The 23,305-nt window shown below is 43.5% G+C and overlaps 1 protein-coding gene across 1 annotated transcript; it reads left to right on the top strand.

Annotated features, from left to right (window-relative positions):
• The first annotated feature begins 5,738 nt into the window (after positions 1-5,738).
• On the top strand, positions 5,739-22,133 carry LOC120024739 (DIS3-like exonuclease 1). Its single transcript, XM_038969018.1, has 10 exons — positions 5,739-5,868; positions 7,150-7,228; positions 8,750-8,879; positions 10,808-10,968; positions 11,370-11,524; positions 16,873-17,051; positions 17,305-17,450; positions 19,429-19,600; positions 19,861-20,377; positions 20,451-22,133. The coding sequence occupies exons 1-9, from the start codon at positions 5,739-5,741 to the stop codon at positions 20,227-20,229; spliced, it is 1,521 nt and encodes a 506-aa protein (XP_038824946.1). The 3' UTR covers positions 20,230-20,377; positions 20,451-22,133.
• Positions 22,134-23,305: the final 1,172 nt, after the last annotated feature.

The raw sequence follows: 23,305 nt of genomic DNA, 5'->3' as shown, positions 1-23,305 counted from the left end.
ACATTTGTGGCCTGCTGGAGGTCATTTTGCAGGGCTCTGGCAGTGCTCCTCCTTGCACAAAGGCGGAGGTAGCGGTCCTACTGCTGGGTTGTTGCCCTCCTACGGCCTCCTCCACGTCTCCTGATGTACTGGCCTGTCTGCTGGTAGCTCCTCCATGCTCTGGACACTACGCTGACAGACACAGCAAACCTTCTTGCCACAGCTCGCATTGATGTGCCATCCTGGATGAGCTGCACTACCTGAGCCACTTGTGTGGGTTGTAGACTCCATCTCATGCTACCACTAGAGTGAAAGCACCGCCAGCATTCAAAAGTGACCAAAACATCAGCCAGGAAGCATAGGAACTGAGAAGTGGTCTGTGGTCACCACCTGCAGAACCACTCCTTTATTGGGGGTGTCTTGCTAATTGCCTATAATTTCCACCTTTTGTCTATTCCATTTGCACAACAGCATGTGAAATGTATTGTCAATCAGTGTTGCTTCCTAAGTGGACAGTTTGATTTCACAGAAGTGTGATTGACTTGTAGTTACATTGTGTTGTTTAAGTGTTCCCTTTATTTTTTTGAGCAGTGTATATTACATACAGGTCACATGCTGGTAACTTTCAGTTTCAAATTGACTCACAAACTATTAATACCTTTAGGGAGCGTCTCAGAGACTTGAAACAAACATGTTATTCTTCCTTGTCCTCCTTTGTCTTTGAGGCAAAAGCCAAATGCCACATGTCGAAGTACAGTGAAGTACACTGTCATAAAAGACCAGTCAATAGCCTCCCAAATCGCACACACACAAATACCTGTGGTTTGCCTTGCTTAGAACAAAGTGGTGTATAGCCACAGGGAACATTCTGCTTTAATATATTACATACAGGTCACATGCTTGTAACTTTCAGTTTCAAATTGACTCATAAACTCAATTATTAAGCCTCAGCTTTCAACAGTCAAAACCAAAGTAAATGGAAACTTTTGTCATCTGATGTGTTCATTTATGTTGGTTCCATTGGGTGACTCAATGCAAAGTAGTAGGAAAAAAACATTCAGTATTTGTCAGGTTTTGGCCAGGATTATTCAGGTTTTGGTCACTAGATGCCCCCATTGCACCTTTTTGAACCTTTTGTTTTTCCCTTGTTCTAGTTATTATTTGCACCTGTGCCTCATTTCCTTGTAGGTATTTAAACCCTTAGTGTTCCTCAGTTCTTTGCTCTGTGTTTGTATGTTAGCACCCAGCCCCAGCCCTGCTGTGACCATTTGTTTCTCAAGTTGGATTTTCCTGAGGTACTCTGGTTTTGTTCTTGTTTATTTTTGATTATTCTTTTGAGGTTTGTTTTTTCCCTGCTGTTCTTACCACTTTGTGGATTTTCTTTGTATCTTGGAGGATATTCATTTTTTCTCTTGGCATTACTTTTGACGTTGTGGATTTATATTTTTTGCCTGAAGATCTTTTTCCTTTATTAAACCACCGTCTCTAGTACTGCTGTGTCTGCCTCATCTTCTGGGTTCTGCCGACTATTAGTGACAGTTTCTCACACCGGGTCCTGACAGTGTTGCTTTCTGACATCAGACACAATTCTCAAAATGTGCATATGTGTGTTTATCAAAACCTTTAGGGTGCATCTCAGACAGTCTTCCTTTACCATGAAGACAAAGGCCACACAATGATATGGTGAAGTACAGCGAAGTACACTGTCATAAATTAGCTAATAGCCTCCCTCACACGTACACACACAAATTCCAGTGGTTTCCCTCGCTTAGCACCACAGCAGCCCTTAATATTCTAGCTGATGGTAGATTTGCCTAACTTCCTAATGAGCCTCCACGCTTGATCGCTGAACAGTAATAAAGGCACTAAGACAGATGAACAGTAGAAACCAACATGGACAGTGTTTCACCTATATTAATATAGCAGCGGCAGCCACCACTCCAAAATATATAATAAAATATATTACAATTAAATTGGAAAATACTTTTTGAGATAAAGTATATAAACTATGTGGAAAATATCCTTTTTAAATAAGATCATCTTTGAGAACTAACAATCACCCCAAAAAAAACTAGACAGTTATGGTGAACCTAAAATTACAAATTTGTTTTCATGTTTCAGTCACTCAGACATATAATAACACCGCGTTAGCCTTGGCCAAATGTGTAGAACTTCAGGAAATTAGCTTTAAAACTGCAAATTTTTTCTCAGCCCCCATGACAAATGCGTAGAATTGCAGGAAACTTGCTTTAAAACTGTTAAATGTTACCTCTCTGCCCATGGCAAAGAGCGTAGAATTGCGTTATTGGTCACACCCACTACGTGTGTATTTGGTTTCAGATTGGGAGAGATATAGAGAGGAGAGAGAGATATGGAGAGAGAGGAGAGAGAGGGGAAAGAGAGAGAGGGAGAGATGAGGAGAGGGGAGAGAGAAAGGAGAGGGGAGAGAGAAAGGAGAGGAGAGAGAGATGAGGAGAGAGAGAGAGAGAGGAAAGAAAGAGGAGAGAGAGAGCGCGAGAGGAAAGAGAGAGGAGAGGGAGAGAGAGAGGAGAGAGACGGAGAGAGAGGAGAGAGGAGAGAGAGAGATGGAGAGAGGGTAGAGAGAGAGGGGAGAGACAGAGAGAGAGAGTGGAGAGAGAGAAAGGGAGAGAGAGAGAATTACAGAGAGAGTGACAGAGGGAGAACCGTTAGGGTTAGAAGCACAGTTCAAACTCAGGAACGTTCCTGAGGTCCTCTCCATAACCTTGACTATGTGGCATTAACCCTTAACAGTGAAAAGAAGGTGTTTACATCAAGCAGTTTACAATGACATCTCTCCCCATAGGAATACATTGCCTTCTCCTCTAAAATCAACCTGAAACCTTATGAACCTGTCTTCGATGACAATCCATCAGGCCACCTGTGTCGATTCTAAGCTTCCTGGAGCAACCGGAAGTGGTTAAAATCACCCTAAAAGTGTTTTGCCATACCCAACCTGCCGTTTGTGATAAATAGTGCATTCAACCCTGTGTAAATCAGTCAGTTCTTAACGTAAAGACTTCTGTAAAAGCCTACCCCAAGTCACATCTTTCCAAAACTTCATATGTGTGATTCGGCAACCCTCATGAACTGTAAATCAGTCATTCATCCCATCAGATTTCCAAAAAAAACTCACACACCCACACAGCAAGGATGGAGTGACATAGTGTGGGGCTTAGAGACACACAGAGCCTGCAATATTTGCCTTTGTTCGAACTATCAAGGAACCGTCATACCTAGAGCTCTGAAACTTTAGAAACCTGTTATAGAGCTCAAGTCGATAGTGCATGGTGAGTTATGTGGCTCTAGAAGGTTCTCAGACCGAGAAACAGCCTTGTATATTTGCAATAACTTCAATTTATTTTGACCATTCCGAAAATGACGACATTCAGAAAAGTCCCATAGTCGCAAGACTAGGTGCATTGAAACCGCCTCGGCCCATAGAGACGGACCTCAACGTTTCTGTCCGATAGCTCATTCAAGGATCCTGTAGCAACGCCCGGAAAATGTGGATTTTCAGCACCAATTAAAGTCGCTGCGCGGGCTCCAAATGACCTATCGAGCCGAAACTTGGGATTCGAGGTCGCCTCAGCTAGGCCTACACATAATGTCAGAACTGGACCCGCAGCTAGATAGTAACTACGTGTTATATGTTTTTATTATGGTTTAAACAGAAGGCGCTGTGAATTTTGGGCCTGCTCTGAAATATGTGATAGTTGGCTTCTAAACGAGTTTGAAAAAGTGGGTGTGGTGTCAGTTTGTATCAGTTTGGTGTCAGAATGATATCTAATTGACTGATGGACGGTGACTTGCTGGCTGACTTTTGTCCATTTGCAATATGTTTAAACAGTGATAGACCATTACCAAATTGACATTCTGAAATCAACACCAACGAGCGATGGAGAGGAGCCAGAATCACTGCCCGGCCATCCCGAGTTCATCGGGCCAGTCAATTTCGCATTCCTACAGTTTTTTGAGCATGTCAAATTCGTGATGGTAAATGCCAATTGAAACATATTGCAAATGGACAGCCGTGCGACTGGTGATTGGAACGGGTTACCAGGATAGCATTTTTATAATGGTTTTAAATGCCTTTGGGGGGTGCAAGGGGTCCACGGTTGGGTAAGGAGCACCCCCCATCCGTGCCCATCCAATAGGGGGCGCCCCTAGTCATTTTGGACATTTTTTTTTAAAAATCGTTAAAAAACGACAGAGTACCACTTCTTTCATGTCACCATTGAGCAATGGAGAGGAACCACTATCACTGCCCGGCCATCTCGAGTTCATCGAACCAGTCAATTATGCATTTCTGCAGTATTTTTGAGCATGTCAAATTCGTGATGGTAAATACCCATTGAAACATATTGCAAATGGACAGTACATTTGCAATATGATTCAACAGTGAAAAAGCATCACCAAATGGACATGATGAAATCAACACAATGAGCGATGGAGAAGAACCACTATCACTGCCCGGCCATCCCGAGTTCATCGGGCCAGTCAATTTTGCATTTCTGCAGTATTTTTGAGCATGTCAAATTCGTGATGGTAAATTCCCATTGAAACATATTGCAAATGGAAAGTACATTTGCAATATGATTCAACAGTGAAAAAACATCACCAAATGGACATGATGAAATCAACACAACGAGCGATGGAGAAGAACCACTATCAATGCCCAGCCATCCCGAGTTCATCGGGCCAGTCACTTTTGCATTTCTGCAGTATTTTTGAGCATGTCAAATTCGTGGTGGTAAAAGCCCATTGAAACATATTGCAAATGGACAGCCGTGCACCTGGTGATTTGGAATGTGTTACCAGAAGCACATATTTAAAATAGTTTTTAATGCCTTTAGGAGGGAGAAAGGGGTCTACGGCGGGGTAGGAAGCACCCCCTCACCCATGCCCATCCAGGGGCTCGCCCCTGGTCATTTTGGACGTTTTTTTAAAAATCCTTATAAAACAACAGAGTCCCACTTCTCCCTCATCATACATGACAAATAGACCATCTAGGTTGATTCATGGCTTAACATATATCATTTGGGCAGTATACATGCCATTTGGACATGGTTCACTGACTTTTGTAAATCGACTTCCAATGATTGTACATGGCAAATGGACATAACATCCTGATTTGGCACTTTCAATACTTTCATATTGCATTTGTACATTTCTTATGGCATTTGGAAAAAATATAAGTTACTTTTGACTTCCTATGAAATCATATTGCAAATGGACAAAACATATGCCTTATGGACAAGTAAAAAAATAAATAATAATTATGACAATAAAATATGACAAAAGTATGTTCATACAGTTCTTATACATTTGTAATTGACAAACAAATCGAAAGAATTTCGAAAACAGTCCAGAAAGCACTTTTTTATGGGGGTGATAATTTTTTGAAAATGTTCAAAATTCTACTCTTGGGTCTTGACTTGTGTTACATTTGCAATAAGAACATTTACGGTGGAGCGCGCTCGCCATCTATTGGATTTTTGCTATGTGACACTTGGCATTTGCCATATGGCATTTGCAATCAGTTTTGAATGAAACGACGTCCATTTGAGTGGTATTGTACATCGTGTATATGTTTCGTACGGTGCCAATAAGATCCCATTCATTTTTGTCCATTTCAGGGGGGTGTTCCCTTACCTAAGTCAGCGGTTATTACATTCCCTAAGTCAGCGGTTATTACTTTCCCTAAGTCAACGGTTATTACTTTCTATAAGTCAAAGGTTATGGCATGTCCCTCCTGTCCGTCTCCCTCCCCCAGTCTGACAGTCAGTACACTAATCCAATCCTCCTACCAGCTTTACTATGAACTGGCCCAGGCTCTGCTGAATGGAGAGACAGAGGTCCCAGAACTAGGTACCATCATGTTTTAATACTGCTGAATGGAGAGGAGACAGAGGTCCCAGATCTAGGTACCATCATGTTTTAATACTGCTGAATGGAGAGGAGGCAGAGGTCCCAGAACTAGGTACCATCATGTTTTAATACTGCTGAATGGAGAGGAGGCAGAGGTCCCAGAACTAGGTACCATCATGTTTTAATACTGCTGAATGGAGAGGAGACAGAGGTCCCAGATCTAGGTACCATCATGTTTTAATACTGCTGAATGGAGAGGAGACAGAGGTCCCAGAACTAGGTACCATCATGTTTTAATACTGCTGAATGGAGAGGCGACAAAGGTCCCAGAACTAGGTACCATCATGTTTTAATACTGCTGAATGGAGAGGAGGCAGAGGTCCCAGAAGTAGGTACCATCATGTTTTAATACTGCTGAATGGAGAGGAGACAGAGGTCCCAGATCTAGGTACCATCATGTTTTAATACTGCTGAATGGAGAGGAGACAGAGGTCCCAGAACTAGGTACCATCATGTTTTAATACTGCTGAATGGAGAGACAGAGGTCCCAGAACTAGGTACCATCATGTTTTAATACTGCTGAATGGAGGAGACAGAGGTCCCAGAACTAGGTACCATCATGTTTTAATACTGCTGAATGGAGAGGAGACAGAGGTCCCAGAACTAGGTACCATCATGTTTTAATACTGCTGAATGGAGAGGAGACAGAGGTCCCAGAACTAGGTACCCATCATGTTTTAATACTGCTGAATGGAGAGGAGACAGAGGTTGTGCACTACCCTTCTCCAGGCTGTCTAAAGTAGTGCACTACCCTTCTCCAGGCTGTCTAAAGTAGTGCACTACCCTTCTCCAGGCTGTCTAAAGTAGTGCACTACCCTTCTCCAGGCTGTCTAAAGTAGTGCACTACCCTTCTCCAGGCTGTCTAAAGTAGTGCACTACCCTTCTCCAGGCTGTCTAAAGTAGTGCACTACCCTTCTCCAGGCTGTCTAAAGTAGTGCACTACCCTTCTCCAGGCTGTCTAAAGTAGTGCACTACCCTTCTCCAAGCTGTCTAAAGTAGTGCACTACCCTTCTCCAGGCTGTCTAAAGTAGTGCACTACCCTTCTCCAGTAGTGCACTACAGAGGGAATAGGGTGCTATAGTAGTGCACTACAGAGGGAATAGAACACATGTGTTTGTATGTTCTGGTTTCATTCATTTTATTGTGAAGCAAAAAGTCATTTCCTCATTGTGTTGTCAATAAAGTTATATTCTTCTTCTTCTTATTATTATTATTCTATAGCCCAGCTACCACCTGGGGAGAGGGATGCCAAGCTGGCCCAGCTCACCCAGGCCCTGGAGACCCTCACCCACGTGGCCAGGTGGGTACTAGAGGCTTTCTGTTAATCACTGTCTCACCCACGTGGCCAGGTGGGTACTAGGGGTTTCTGTTAATCATTGTCTCACCCACGTGGCCAGGTGGGTACTAGAGGGTTTCTGTTAATCATTGTCTCACCCACGTGGCCAGGTGGGTACTAGGGGTTTCTGTTAATCATTGTCTCACCCACGTGGCCAGGTGGGTACTAGGGGTTTCTGTTAATCACTGTCTCACCCACGTGGCCAGGTAGGTACTAGAGGGTTTCTGTTAATCACTGTCTCACCCACGTGGCCAGGTGGGTACTAGGGGTTTCTGTTAATCACTGTCTCACCCACGTGGCCAGGTGGGTACTAGGGGTTTCTGTTAATCATTGTCTCACCCACGTGGCCAGAAGAGGCTTTCTGTTAATCACTGTCTCACCCACGTGGCCAGGTGGCTACTAGAGGGTTTCTGTTAATCACTGTCTCACCCACGTGGCCAGGTGGGTACTAGAGGGTTTCTGTTAATCACTGTCTCACCCACGTGGCCAGGTGGGTACTAGAGGGTTTCTGATAATCACTGTCTCACCCACGTGGCCAGGTGGGTACTAGGGGTTTCTGTTAATCACTGTCTCACCCACGTGGCCAGGTGGGTACTAGGGGTTTCTGTTAATCACTGTCTCACCCACGTGGCCAGGTGGGTACTAGAGGGTTTCTGATAATCACTGTCTCACCCACGTGGCCAGGTGGGTACTAGAGGGTTTCTGATAATCACTGTCTCACCCACGTGGCCAGGTGGGTACTAGAGGGTTTCTGTTAATCATTGTCTCACCCACGTGGCCAGAAGAGGGTTTCTGTTAATCACTGTCTCACCCACGTGGCCAGGTGGGTACTAGAGGGTTTCTGATAATCACTGTCTCACCCACGTGGCCAGGTGGGTACTAGAGGGTTTCTGATAATCACTGTCTCACCCACGTGGCCAGGTGGGTACTAGAGGGTTTCTGTTAATCATTGTCTCACCCACGTGGCCAGGTGGGTACTAGGGGTTTCTGTTAATCATTGTCTCACCCACGTGGCCAGGTGGGTACTAAGGGTTTCTGTTAATCATTGTCTCACCCACGTGGCCAGGTGGGTACTAGGGGTTTCTGTTAATCATTGTCTCACCCACGTGGCCAGGTGGGTACTAGAGGGTTTCTGTTAATCATTGTCTCACCCACGTGGCCAGGTGGGTACTAGAGGGTTTCTGTTAATCACTGTCTCACCCACGTGGCCAGGTGGGTACTAGAGGGTTTCTGTTAATCATTGTCTCACCCACGTGGCCAGGTGGGTACTAGGGGGTTTCTGTTAATCATTGTCTCACCCACGTGGCCAGGTGGGTACTAGAGTTTTTCTGATAATCACTGTCTCACCCACGTGGCCAGGTGGGTACTAGAGGGTTTCTGATAATCACTGTCTCACCCACGTGGCCAGAAGAGGGTTTCTGTTAATCATTGTTAAAGAATGATTAGATAACACTGACATAAATGCACCATACATCTGTCCACCAGACAGCTGCGTGCCCAGAGGGACAAGGGAGGAGCGTTGGAGCTGGAGGGGGTAGAGGTGAGGGCGCAGCTGGATGAGGACAAGAACATCACAGCCCTGGTGCCCAGACAACCACTGGAGGTCCATGAGACGGTGGGTAACTAAACATTGTAGCAACAGACGTTTGAATTCATATTTCTGTTCACTGTTTTCTTGTGCCACAAAAAAAAGGTTACGTTGAAGAAAAAAACATACATACAATTGTGATTTCGACTGTTGTAATGTTTGTTGTTGTAATGTTTGTTGTTGTAATGTTTGACTGTTGTAATGTTTGACTGTTGTAATGTTTGACTGTTGTCATGTTTGTTGTTGTAATGTTTGTTGTTGTAATGTTTGTTGTTGTCATGTTTGACTGTTGTAATGTTTGACTGTTGTCATGTTTGACTGTTGTAATGTTAGTTGTTGTAATGTTTGTTGTTGTAATGTTTGTTGTTGTAATGTTTGACTGTTGTAATGTTTGTTGTTGTAAGTTTTGACTGTTGTAATGTTTGACTGTTGTAATGTTTGACTGTTGTAATGTTTGTTGTTGTAAGTTTTGACTGTTGTAATGTTTGTTGTTGTAATGTTTGACTGTTGTAATGTTTGTCGTTGTAATGTTTGTTGTTGTAATGTTTGTTGTTGTAATGTTTGTTGTTGTAATGTTTGTTGTTGTAATGTTTGACTGTTGTAATGTTTGACTGTTGTCATGTTTGACTGTTGTCATGTTTGACTGTTGTAATGTTTGTTGTTGTAATGTTTGTTGTTGTCATGTTTGACTGTTGTCATGTTTGTTGTTGTAATGTTTGACTGTTGTCATGTTTGACTGTTGTCATGTTTGTTGTTGTAAGTTTTGACTGTTGTAATGTTTGTTGTTGTAATGTTTGTTGTTGTCATGTTTGTTGTTGTCATGTTTGTTGTTGTAATGTTTGTTGTTGTAAGTTTTGACTGTTGTCATGTTTGACTGTTGTAATGTTTGACTGTTGTAATGTTTGTTGTTGTCATGTTTGTTGTTGTAATGTTTGTTGTTGTAATGTTTGACTGTTGTAATGTTTGTTGTTGTAAGTTTTGACTGTTGTAATGTTTGACTGTTGTCATGTTTGACTGTTGTCATGTTTGACTGTTGTAATGTTTGACTGTTGTAATGTTTGTTGTCGTAATGTTTGTTGTTGTCATGTTTGTTGTTGTAATGTTTGACTGTTGTCATGTTTGTTGTTGTAATGTTTGTTGTTGTAATGTTTGACTGTTGTAATGTTTGACTGTTGTAATGTTTGACTGTTGTCATGTTTGTTGTTGTAATGTTTGTTGTTGTCATGTTTGACTGTTGTAATGTTTGACTGTTGTAATGTTTGTTGTTGTAAGTTTTGACTGTTGTAATGTTTGACGGTTGTAATGTTTGACTGTTGTCATGTTTGACTGTTGTAATGTTTGACTGTTGTCATGTTTGTTGTTGTCATGTTTGACTGTTGTAATGTTTGACTGTTGTAATGTTTGTTGTTGTAATGTTTGACTGTTGTAATGTTTGACTGTTGTAATGTTTGACTGTTGTAATGTTTGACTGTTGTAATGTTTGACTGTTGTAATGTTTGACTGTTGTAATGTTTGTTGTTGTAATGTTTGACTGTTGTAATGTTTGACTGTTGTAATGTTTGTTGTTGTAATGTTTGACTGTTGTCATGTTTGTTGTTGTCATGTTTGTTGTTGTCATGTTTGTTGTTGTAATGTTTGACTGTTGTAATGTTTGACTGTTGTAATGTTTGACTGTTGTAATGTTTGACTGTTGTAATGTTTGTTGTTGTAATGTTTGTTGTTGTCATGTTTGACTGTTGTCATGTTTGACTGTTGTAATGTTTGTTGTTGTCATGTTTGTTGTTGTCATGTTTGACTGTTGTCATGTTTGTTTTTGTATTGTTTGTTGTTGTAACTGACTATTTGAAGAAGTAGAAACCATAGCATGTTAGCCAACGAATCCTGCTTGTCGTTCCTATCAAGGAGCTAGCCAATGCACATCCTAGCTAACAAGATGGAGACGGGTGTGTTTCCAGGTGGCAGAGTGCATGATCTATGCCAACCACTGGGTGGCCCGTAAGATCCAGGAGAGTTTCCCCCAGCAGGCCTTGCTGCGCCACCACCCGCCCCCACGCCAAGAGTTCTTCAACCAGCTACAGGACAGTGCCCGGGCACGCGGCTTCACCATAGACACCAGGTATACTGTTACTATGGTGTCACTAACTAACCAGCCATTTAACTATACATAGACACCAGGTACAGGTTATAAGCTGTGTTAATAACACTTCTATTAACTGTGTTATAAGCCGTTGAACTATCGATATGCATGGAATTATTATCGTCTTTGAACAGAGACATGGAACAGTCCAGACATGTATCATACTAAATATGTCAAATTATTGACTTGCACTTTATGTAGTTTTGCCTTGTGCAATGGAACGAATGGAATACTCCCAAAAGTGCAAACTACAAATATTTGACAAATGTGTTTGATCCCATGTCTGCACACCAGTCAACCAAAAGAACAACTAATTAAAATGTACAGGCGAGATCAAATGACAAATAGCAGTAAAGTTCAACCTTGACTCCCTGTCCCAGGTCAAACAAGGCCCTGGCTGACTCCCTGGACCGGGCCGTGGACCCCCGGGACCCGCTGGTGAACCGGCTGCTGAGGGTGATGGCTACCATGGCCATGTCTAATGCCCTCTACTTCTCTACCGGAGCCTGCCAGGTCGACCAGTACTATCACTATGGTAACTAATGTCCTCAGGACCAGTACTATCACTATGGTAACTAATGTCCTCAGGACCAGTACTATCACTATGGTAACTAATGTCCTCAGGCCCAGTACTATCACTATGGTAACTAATGTCCTCAGGACCAGTACTATCACTATGGTAACTAATGTCCTCAGGACCAGTACTATCACTATGGTAACTAATGTCCTCAGGACCAGTACTATCACTATGGTAACTAATGTCCTCAGGACCAGTACTATCACTATGGTAACTAATGTCCTCAGGCCCAGTACTATCACTATGGTAACTAATGTCCTCAGGACCAGTACAATCACTATGGTAACTAATGTCATCAGGACCAGTACTATCACTATGGTAACTAATGTCATCAGGACCAGTACTATCACTATGGTAACTAATGTCCTCAGGACCAGTACTATCACTATGGTAACTAATGTCATCAGGACCAGTACTATCACTATGGTAACTAATGTCATCAGGACCAGTACTATCACTATGGTAACTAATGTCATCAGGACCAGTGCTATCACTATGGTAACTAATGTCCTCAGGACCATTGCTATCACTATGGTAGCTAATGTCCTCAGGACCAGTACTATCACTATGGTAACTAATGTCCTCAGGACCAGTACTATCACTATGGTAACTAATGTCCTCAGGACCAGTACTATCACTATGGTAACTAATGTCCTCAGGACCAGTACAATCACTATGGTAACTAATGTCCTCAGGACCAGTACTATCACTATGGTAACTAATGTCCTCAGGACCACTACTATCACTATGGTAACTAATGTCCTCAGGACCACTACTATCACTATGGTAACTAATGTCTTCAGGACCAGTACTATCACTATGGTAACTAATGTCCTCAGGACCAGTACTATCACTATGGTAACTAATGTCCTCAGGACCAGTACTATCACTATGGTAACTAATGTCCTCAGGACCATTGCTATCACTATGGTAGCTAATGTCCTCAGGACCAGTACTATCACTATGGTAACTAATGTCCTCAGGACCAGTACTATCACTATGGTAACTAATGTCCTCAGGACCAGTACTATCACTATGGTAACTAATGTCCTCAGGACCACTACTATCACTATGGTAACTAATGTCCTCAGGACCAGTACTATCACTATGGTAACTAATGTCCTCAGGACCAGTACAATCACTATGGTAACTAATGTCCTCAGGACCAGTACTATCACTATGGTAACTAATGTCCTCAGGACCACTACTATCACTATGGTAACTAATGTCCTCAGGACCACTACTATCACTATGGTAACTAATGTCTTCAGGACCAGTACTATCACTATGGTAACTAATGTCCTCAGGACCAGTACTATCACTATGGTAACTAATGTCCTCAGGACCAGTACTATCACTATGGTAACTAATGTCCTCAGGACCATTGCTATCACTATGGTAGCTAATGTCCTCAGGACCACTACTATCACTATGGTAACTAATGTCTTCAGGACCAGTACTATCACTATGGTAACTAATGTCCTCAGGACCAGTACTATCACTAGCAATTTGACAGTGGCTCTACCTTGTCTTTTGGCTAGGTGAAGTTTTCACCATATTGTAAATACCTCTCCAGTTCTTTCAGACCTACTCTCAGGGCCCAGGGGCATCAGGTTATATCTGGACAGATCTACTCTCAGGGCCCTGGGACATCAGGTTATATCTGGACAGATCTACTCTCAGGGCCCAGGGACATCAGGTTATATCTGGACAGATCTACTCTCAGGGCCCAGGTTATATCTGGACAGATCTACTCTCAGGGCCCAGGGGGAAGGGGCATCAGGTTATATCTGGACAGATCTACTCTCAGGAGCATCAGGTTATATCTGGACAGATCTACTCTCAGGGCCCAGGAGGAAGGGCCATCAGGTTATATCTGGACAGATCTACTCTCAGGGCCCAGGAGGAAGGGCCATCAGGTTATATCTGGACAGATCTACTCTCAGGGCCCAGGAGGAAGGGGCATCAGGTTATATCTGGACAGATCTACTCTCAGGGCCCAGGAGGAAGGGCCATCAGGTTATATCTGGACAGATCTACTCTCAGGAGCATCAGGTTATATCTGGACAGATCTACTCTCAGGGCCCAGGAGGAAGGGCCATCAGGTTATATCTGGACAGATCTACTCTCAGGAGCATCAGGTTATATCTGGACAGATCTACTCTCAGGAGCATCAGGTTATATCTGGACAGATCTACTCTCAGGAGCATCAGGTTATATCTGGACAGATCTACTCTCAGGAGCATCAGGTTATATCTGGACAGATCTACTCTCAGTGCCCAGGAGCATCAGGTTATATCTGGACAGATCTACTCTCAGGAGCATCAGGTTATATCTGGACAGATCTACTCTCAGGGCCCAGGTTATATCTGGACAGATCTACTCTCAGGGCCCAGGTTATATCTGGACAGATCTACTCTCAGGGCCCAGGTTATATCTGGACAGATCTACTCTCAGGGCCATCAGGTTATATCTGGACAGATCTACTCTCAGGGCCCAGGAGCATCAGGTTATATCTGGACAGATCTACTCTCAGGGCCCAGGAGCATCAGGTTATATCTGGACAGATCTACTCTCAGGGCCCAGGAGCATCAGGTTATATCTGGACAGATCTACTGTCAGGGCCCAGGTTATATCTGGACAGATCTACTCTCAGTGCCCAGGAGCATCAGGTTATATCTGGACAGATCTACTCTCAGGAGCATCAGGTTATATCTGGACAGATCTACTCTCAGGGCCCAGGTTATATCTGGACAGATCTACTCTCAGGGCCCAGGTTATATCTGGACAGATCTACTCTCAGGGCCCAGGTTATATCTGGACAGATCTACTCTCAGGGCCATCAGGTTATATCTGGACAGATCTACTCTCAGGGCCCAGGAGCATCAGGTTATATCTGGACAGATCTACTCTCAGGGCCCAGGTTATATCTGGACAGATCTACTCTCAGGGCCGAGGGGGAAGGGGCATCAGGTTATATCTGGACAGATCTACTCTCAGGAGCATCAGGTTATATCTGGACAGAGATGATGTGTTTACCTCTGTGTTCCTTCCTTCAGGTTATATCTGGACAGAGATGATGTGTTTACCTCTGTGTCTCTTCCTTCAGGTTATATCTGGACAGAGATGATGTGTTTACCTCTGTGTCTCTTCCTTCAGGTTATATCTAGACAGAGATGATGTGTTTACCTCTGTGTCCCTTCCTTCAGGTTATATCTGGACAGAGATGATGTGTTTACCTCTGTGTTCCTTCCTTCAGGTTATATCTGGACAGAGATGATGTGTTTACCTCTGTGTCTCTTCCTTCAGGTTATATCTGGACAGAGATGATGTGTTTACCTCTGTGTCCCTTCCTTCAGGTTATATCTGGACAGAGATGATGTGTTTACCTCTGTGTCCCTTCCTTCAGGTTATATCTGGACAGAGATGATGTGTTTACCTCTGTGTCCCTTCCTTCAGGTTATATCTGGACAGAGATGATGTGTTTACCTCTGTGTTCCTTCCTTCAGGTTATATCTGGACAGAGATGATGTGTTTACCTCTGTGTCCCTTCCTTCAGGTTATATCTGGACAGAGATGATGTGTTTACCTCTGTGTCTCTTCCTTCAGGTTATATCTGGACAGAGATGATGTGTTTACCTCTGTGTCCCTTCCTTCAGGTTATATCTGGACAGAGATGATGTGTTTACCTCTGTGTCCCTTCCTTCAGGTTATATCTGGACAGAGATGATGTGTTTACCTCTGTGTCTCTTCCTTCAGGTTATATCTGGACAGAGATGATGTGTTTACCTCTGTGTCTCTTCCTTCAGGTTATATCTAGACAGAGATGATGTGTTTACCTCTGTGTCTCTTCCTTCAGGTTATATCTGGACAGAGATGATGTGTTTACCTCTGTGTCCCTTCCTTCAGGTTATATCTGGACAGAGATGATGTGTTTACCTCTGTGTCTCTTCCTTCAGGTTATATCTGGACAGAGATGATGTGTTTACCTCTGTGTCCCTTCCTTCAGGTTATATCTGGACAGAGATGATGTGTTTACCTCTGTGTTCCTTCCTTCAGGTTATATCTGGACAGAGATAATGTGTTTACCTCTGTGTCTCTTCCTTCAGGTTATATCTGGACAGAGATGATGTGTTTACCTCTGTGTCTCTTCCTTCAGGTTATATCTGGACAGAGATGATGTGTTTACCTCTGTGTCCCTTCCTTCAGGTTATATCTGGACAGAGATGATGTGTTTACCTCTGTGTCTCTTCCTTCAGGTTATATCTGGACAGAGATGATGTGTTTACCTCTGTGTCCCTTCCTTCAGGTTATATCTGGACAGAGATGATGTGTTTACCTCTGTGTCCCTTCCTTCAGGTTATATCTGGACAGAGATGATGTGTTTACCTCTGTGTCCCTTCCTTCAGGTTATATCTGGACAGAGATGATGTGTTTACCTCTGTGTCCCTTCCTTCAGGTTATATCTGGACAGAGATGATGTGTTTACCTCTGTGTTCCTTCCTTCAGGTTATATCTGGACAGAGATGATGTGTTTACCTCTGTGTTCCTTCCTTCAGGTTATATCTGGACAGAGATGATGTGTTTACCTCTGTGTCTCTTCCTTCAGGTTATATCTGGACAGAGATGATGTGTTTACCTCTGTGTCTCTTCCTTCAGGTTATATCTGGACAGAGATGATGTGTTTACCTCTGTGTCCCTTCCTTCAGGTTATATCTGGACAGAGATGATGTGTTTACCTCTGTGTCTCTTCCTTCAGGTTATATCTGGACAGAGATGATGTGTTTACCTCTGTGTCTCTTCCTTCAGGTTATATCTGGACAGAGATGATGTGTTTACCTCTGTGTCCCTTCCTTCAGGTTATATCTGGACAGAGATGATGTGTTTACCTCTGTGTCCCTTCCTTCAGGTTATATCTGGACAGAGATGATGTGTTTACCTCTGTGTCTCTTCCTTCAGGTTATATCTGGACAGAGATGATGTGTTTACCTCTGTGTCCCTTCCTTCAGGTTATATCTGGACAGAGATGATGTGTTTACCTCTGTGTCCCTTCCTTCAGGTTATATCTGGACAGAGATGATGTGTTTACCTCTGTGTCTCTTCCTTCAGGTTATATCTGGACAGAGATGATGTGTTTACCTCTGTGTCTCTTCCTTCAGGTTATATCTGGACAGAGATGATGTGTTTACCTCTGTGTTCCTTCCTTCAGGTTATATCTGGACAGAGATGACCCACTAACCCTAACCCTTCCTTCAGGTTATATCTGGACAGAGATGATGTGTTTACCTCTGTGTCCCTTCCTTCAGGTCTGGCTCTGGAACGATACACCCACTTCACCTCTCCCATCCGTCGCTATGCCGACATGATCGTCCACCGCCTGCTCACCGCAGCCATCGCCACGGAGAAGGGGGCGGGGCCAGCCAAGGCCTTAGCCAGTAACAAAGAGTTGGAGGAGGTGGCTCAGCAAATCAACAACAAGAACAGGGTCAGTAATCGTAGCAATACCAAACATCCACAATAGCATTAAAAAAACAAAATAAGATCCGATGAGATAAGAGAAGATGTCATACTTCTGTTATTTTATTCATCTTCAAATGGACGACTTGGGGGTGATGAAGACCTAAGGGTCAACGTTGTTTCAATAAATGGCATGGGAGCATAGAGCACTGTAGAAAGTCCCCTGTGAGGATGGTTATCTTCTGACATTGACCCCTGACCTCTACCCTCTGACCCCCTAGGCAGCACAGCATGCCCAGAAGGTGTCCACAGAGCTTTTCCAGTGTCTCTACTTCAGAGACAAAGACCCAGAGACAGACGAGCGCTGTGTGGCCGACGCGGTCATCTACACCATCAGAGCCAACGGCATGCTGGTCTTCATACCACAGTAAGGTCATAACAGTAAGGTCATAACAGTAAGGTCATAACAGTGAGGTCATAACAGTGAGGTCATAACAGTAGAACTGGTCTTCATACCACAGTAAGGTCATAACAGTGAGGTCATAACAGTGAGGTCATAACAGTGAGGTCATAACAGTAGAACTGGTCTTCATACCACAGTGAGGTCATAACAGTGAGGTCATAACAGTAGAACTGGTCTTCATATCACAGTGAGGTCATAACAGTAGAACTGGTCTTCATACCACAGTAAGGTCATAACAGTAAGGTCATAACAGTAAGGTCATAACAGTAAAGTCATAACAGTGAGGTCATAACAGTAGAACTGGTCTTCATACCACAGTAAGGTCATAACAGTGAGGTCATAACAGTAGAACTGGTCTTCATATCACAGTGAGGTCATAACAGTAGAACTGGTCTTCATATCACAGTAAGGTCATAACAGTGAGGTCATAACAGTGGGGTCATAACAGTAAGGTCATAACAGTAAGGTCATAACAGTAAGGTCATAACAGTGAGGTCATAACAGTGAGGTCATAACAGTGGGGTCATAACAGTAAGGTCATAACAGTAGAACTGGTCTTCATATCACAGTGAGGTCATAACAGTAGAACTGGTCTTCATATCACAGTAAGGTCATAACAGTGAGGTCATAACAGTGGGGTCATAACAGTAAGGTCATAACAGTAAGGTCATAACAGTAAGGTCATAACAGTAGAACTGGTCTTCATATCACAGTGAGGTCATAACAGTGAGGTCATAACAGTGAGGTCATAACAGTAGAACTGGTCTTCATATCACAGTAAGGTCATAACAGTGAGGTCATAACAGTGAGGTCATAACAGTAAGGTCATAACAGTGAGGTCATAACAGTAGAACTGGTCTTCATACCACAGTAAGGTCATAACAGTGAGGTCATAACAGTAAGGTCATAACAGTAAGGTCATAACAGTAAGGTCATAACAGTAGAACTGGTCTTCATATCACAGTGAGGTCATAACAGTAGAACTGGTCTTCATATCAAAGTGAGGTCATAACAGTAAGGTCATAACAGTGAGGTCATAACAGTAAGGTCATAACGGTAGAACTGGTCTTCATATCAAAGTGAGGTCATAACAGTAAGGTCATAACAGTAAGGTCATAACAGTGAGGTCATAACAGTAAGGTCATAACGGTAGAACTGGTCTTCATATCACAGTGAGGTCATAACAGTAAGGTCATAACAGTAGAACTGGTCTTCATATCACAGTGAGGTCATAACAGTAAGGTCATAACAGTGAGGTCATAACAGTAAGGTCATAACAGTAGAACTGGTCTTCATATCACAGTGAGGTCATAACAGTAAGGTCATAACAGTAGAACTGGTCTTCATATCACAGTAAGGTCATAACAGTAAGGTCATAACAGTGAGGTCATAACAGTGAGGTCATAACAGTAGAACTGGTCTTCATATCACAGTGAGGTCATAACAGTAAGGTCATAACAGTGAGGTCATAACAGTGAGGTCATAACAGTGAGGTCATAACAGTAGAACTGGTCTTCATACCACAGTAAGGTCATAACAGTGAGGTCATAACAGTAGAACTGGTCTTCATACCACAGTAAGGTCATAACAGTGAGGTCATAACAGTGGGGTCATAACAGTGAGGTCATAACAGTAGAGCTGGTCCCAGATCTGTTGGTGCTGTCTTACCAACTCATATGGTCATAACAGTAGAACTGGTCCCAGATCTGTTGGCACTGTCTTACCAACTCATATGGTCATTGCCAACCAGTAAATCATAGGAGTTGACAAGACAGCACCAATATATCTCAGACCAGGCTAGCATTGAACTGAGCAAAAACATACAGTAGAAATCACTATACTCTGTACAGGGATTTATGTTGAGATATTCCTCAAAAAATATTGATAAATAGGTTGATTAAAAAGACTACTGTAACACACTGACAACTGTGTGTGTTCCCAGGTATGGCCTGAAGGGGGCAGTGTACCTGAAGAACAGAGAGGGCCAGGTGGTGAGTGAGAGACAGGATGGAGGATGTGACTGGCAGACTGGTTCTCTACAGAGATACCTGGACCACATCACTACCATTACTGCTGCTGGCACCTCCACCTTCAACCTGTTCCAACACATCACCGTGAGTTGTACTCAATTACTTTACAAAGTGTCTGAAGACTCGGAGTGCTGTTATAGGATCAGTTTTGAAGAGGAGGGTCTCTTGAGACGCTTTGTGAATACAGGCCCTGAGGGGGCCTACGTTCCTCCTGGAGAGCGATCTTCCTGCAGGATTTTGTTCCCGCCCTACTCTAACCTACCTCTGATTCGTCTAACCAGCTGCTCCTCAGGCTTCAGGTGTTTACAGATGAACTAATGCTAGTTCTATCCTCTTCCCCTCAGGTGCGTATCTCAGTACAACCATCACGTTGTCACTCAGACACAATCCGTCTGGAAGTGGTCAGCAACAGGCCCCACCAGGCCCCCGAGACTCAGGCCCAGACCCCCCAGCCCCAGGGGGCTAGGGGCCGGTCCCAGCTGGTCCAGGAGGTGGTTCGGCAGGCAGAGGAGGCTTCTCAGCAGGCGGAGGAGAAGAGGGGCCGGGCCTCCAAACTGTCCAAGGAGGAGAGAGAGTTCAGACAGAGTAAATGTCCCAACCTCTACTCTCTCCTGGAGGAGGTCAGGGAGCTGGCCTTGCTGGACCTGGCTGCCTGTGGAGCAGGTGGAGGTGGTCTGGGAGCAGCCGCTCAGGCTTGTGCCACGTCAGCATAGATGAGGTGGAGAAGTAGGAGGAGGAACAGGTCTGGGAACAGCTGCTCAGCCCTGCGATACATCAACATGGATGAGGTGGTGGAGGAGCAGGAGGAACAACAGGTCTGGGAACAGCTGCTCAGCCCTGCGGTACATCAACATGGATGAGGTGGTGGAGGAGCAGGAGGAACAACAGGTCTGGGAACAGCTGCTTTGGTCTGCGGTACATCAACATGGATGAGGTGGTGGTGGAGGAGCAGGAGGAACAACAGGTCTGGGAACAGCTGCTCAGCCCTGCGGTACATCAACATGGATGAGGTGGTGGTGGAGGAGCAGGAGGAACAACAGGTCTGGGAACAGCTGCTCAGCCCTGCGGTACATCAGCATAGAACTACATAAAACTTCTGATTCTGGGTCAGATTATTGTGGAGGAAGGGGGGCGGTTGAAGAGTAAGGAGGTGCAGGAGGCAGAGTAACAGGTCAACATCAGCATAAAACTTTAACACTGACTCGGGATCAGATTGTGGTGCTTTTCATGGATTTAACCTGCATGCAGACCCTCTGGACTGACCATCTTACTATACATCCTGGGTGTTATCACCATGGTTACCAGACTCTACTTAGGCACATCTTTAGTCTTATTAGGAAAATGAACAGATGATTGAAGTTGTGAGATGAGACGGATGCATGTAATGTTATATACATGAATACACACTGATTCAGGAACAGCTCTCAACAGGACCGTTACCATAGAAACATCTGGAACAAACAGCAGCTCTGGTCTCAACAGGACAGTTACCATAGAAACATCTGGAACAAGCAGCAGCTCTGGTCTCAACAGGACAGTTACCATAGAAACATCTGGAATAGGCAGCAGCTCTGGTCTTAACAAGACCGTTACCATAGAAACATCTGGAACAAACAGCAGCTCTGGTCTTAACAGGACAGTTACCATAGAAACATCTGGAACAAGCAGCAGCTCTGGTCTTAACAGGACAGTTACCATAGAAACATCTGGAACAAGCAGCAGCTCTGGTCTCAACAGGACAGTTACCATAGAAACATCTAGAACAAGCAGCAGCTCTGGTCTTAACAGGACAGTTACCATAGAAACATCTGGAACAAGCAGCAGCTCTGGTCTCAGCAGGACAGTTACCATAGAAACATCTGGAACAAGCAGCAGCTCTGGTCTCAACAGGACAGTTACCATAGAAACATCTGGAACAAACAGCAGCTCTGGTCTCAACAGGACAGTTACCATAGAAACATCTGGAACAAGCAGCAGCTCTGGTCTCAACAGGACAGTTACCATAGAAACATCTAGAACAAGCAGCAGCTCTGGTCTCAACAAGACAGTTACCATAGAAACATCTGGAACAAACAGCAGCTCTGGTCTCAACAGGACAGTTACCATAGAAACATCTAGAACAAGCAGCAGCTCTGGTCTCAACAAGACAGTTACCATAGAAACATCTGGAACAAACAGCAGCTCTGGTCTCAACAGGACAGTTACCATAGAAACATCTAGAACAAGCAGCAGCTCTGGTCTCAACAAGACAGTTACCATAGAAACATCTGGAACAAACAGCAGCTCTGGTCTCAACAGGACAGTTACCATAGAAACATCTAGAACAAGCAGCTACAGTTTTTACAAAACATTTCTCATTTTCTGTATTTGATTGAACACAGAGATATAGAATAGATTCCACATAAATCGATTCTCAGGCCATAGTTTTTTCACTGAACTGTATAATGACATCTGACACTGAGGACAATGCCATTGTACAGCCTGGTATTGTATTTTAACCTAAATATATTTTTGTAATATTTTTGCCAGTTGGTATCTTGTGAAAAACAAGTATTTTCAAGTGCTCTATTCCATCGTATAATGTTTTAAATGAATTAAAGTGCATTACCAAACCTGACAGTTGAACAGTGAAATGTTTATTTATCTGGGTGAAGATCAAACGTATCATGCTGCTAAGTCAAACAAGGCTTCAGGTAAATATGTTTACATTGTATTTATTTAGGACAGGAAAAAGGCTAGAATTGATGACGAGAGATTTTAATAAAAGCATAAATACAAGTGACACAGTGATCTGAACAAGAGAGACTAGATGTTTGAGACACAGTGATCTGAACAAGACTAGATGTTTGAGACACAGTGATCTGAACGAGAGACTAGATGTTTGAGACACAGTGATCTGAACGAGACTAGATGTTTGAGACACAGTGATCTGAACAAGACTAGATGTTTGAGACACAGTGATCTGAACAAGACTAGATGTTTGAGACACAGTGATCTGAACAAGACTAGATGTTTGACTAGATGTGTTTTCTACAGCTTGTCATGTGTTTTCTACGTCTTGTCGTGTGTTTTCTACGTCTTGTCATGTGTTTTCTACGTCTTGTCGTGTGTTTTCTACAGCTTGTCATGTGTTTTCTACGTCTTGTCGTGTGTTTTCTACGTCTTGTCATGTGTTTTCTACGTCTTGTCATGTGTTTTCTACGTCTTGTCGTGTGTTTTCTACGTCTTGTCATGTGTTTTCTACGTCTTGTCATGTGTTTTCTACGTCTTGTCGTGTGTTTTCTACGTCTTGTCGTGTGTTTTCTACGTCTTGTCGTGTGTTTTCTACAGCTTGTCATGTGTTTTCTACGTCTTGTCATGTGTTTTCTACGTCTTGTCGTGTGTTTTCTACGTCTTGTCATGTGTTTTCTACGTCTTGTCATGTGTTTTCTACAGCTTGTCATGTGTTTTCTACGTCTTGTCATGTGTTTTCTACGTCTTGTCATGTGTTTTCTGCGTCTTGTCATGTGTTTTCTACGTCTTGTCATGTGTTTTCTACGTCTTGTCATGTGTTTTCTACAGCTTGTCGTGTGTTTTCTACGTCTTGTCATGTGTTTTCCATGTCTTGTCATGTGTTTTCTGCGTCTTGTCATGTGTTTTCTACGTCTTGTCATGTGTTTTCTACGTCTTGTCATGTGTTTTCTACAGCTTGTCATGTGTTTTCTACGTCTTGTCGTGTGTTTTCTACGTCTTGTCATGTGTTTTCTGCGTCTTGTCATGTGTTTTCTACGTCTTGTCATGTGTTTTCTA

This window comes from Salvelinus namaycush, chromosome 30, assembly GCF_016432855.1.
Source record: "Salvelinus namaycush isolate Seneca chromosome 30, SaNama_1.0, whole genome shotgun sequence".
Classification (NCBI taxonomy): Eukaryota; Metazoa; Chordata; class Actinopteri; order Salmoniformes; family Salmonidae; genus Salvelinus; species Salvelinus namaycush.
The sequence above is the reverse complement of the archived record's forward strand: the minus strand, read 5'-3'. Positions and strand labels throughout refer to the sequence as shown.

Coding starts and splice junctions, on each gene's coding strand:
- LOC120024739 (XM_038969018.1), top strand. CDS start 5,739: ATGGCATGTCCCTCCTGTCCGTCTCCCTCCCCCAGTCTGACAGTCAGT. Junction 10,969..11,369: donor GGCTTCACCATAGACACCAG/GTATACTGTTAC, acceptor TCCCTGTCCCAG/GTCAAACAAGGCCCTGGCTG. Junction 11,525..16,872: donor CGACCAGTACTATCACTATG/GTAACTAATGTC, acceptor CCCTTCCTTCAG/GTCTGGCTCTGGAACGATAC.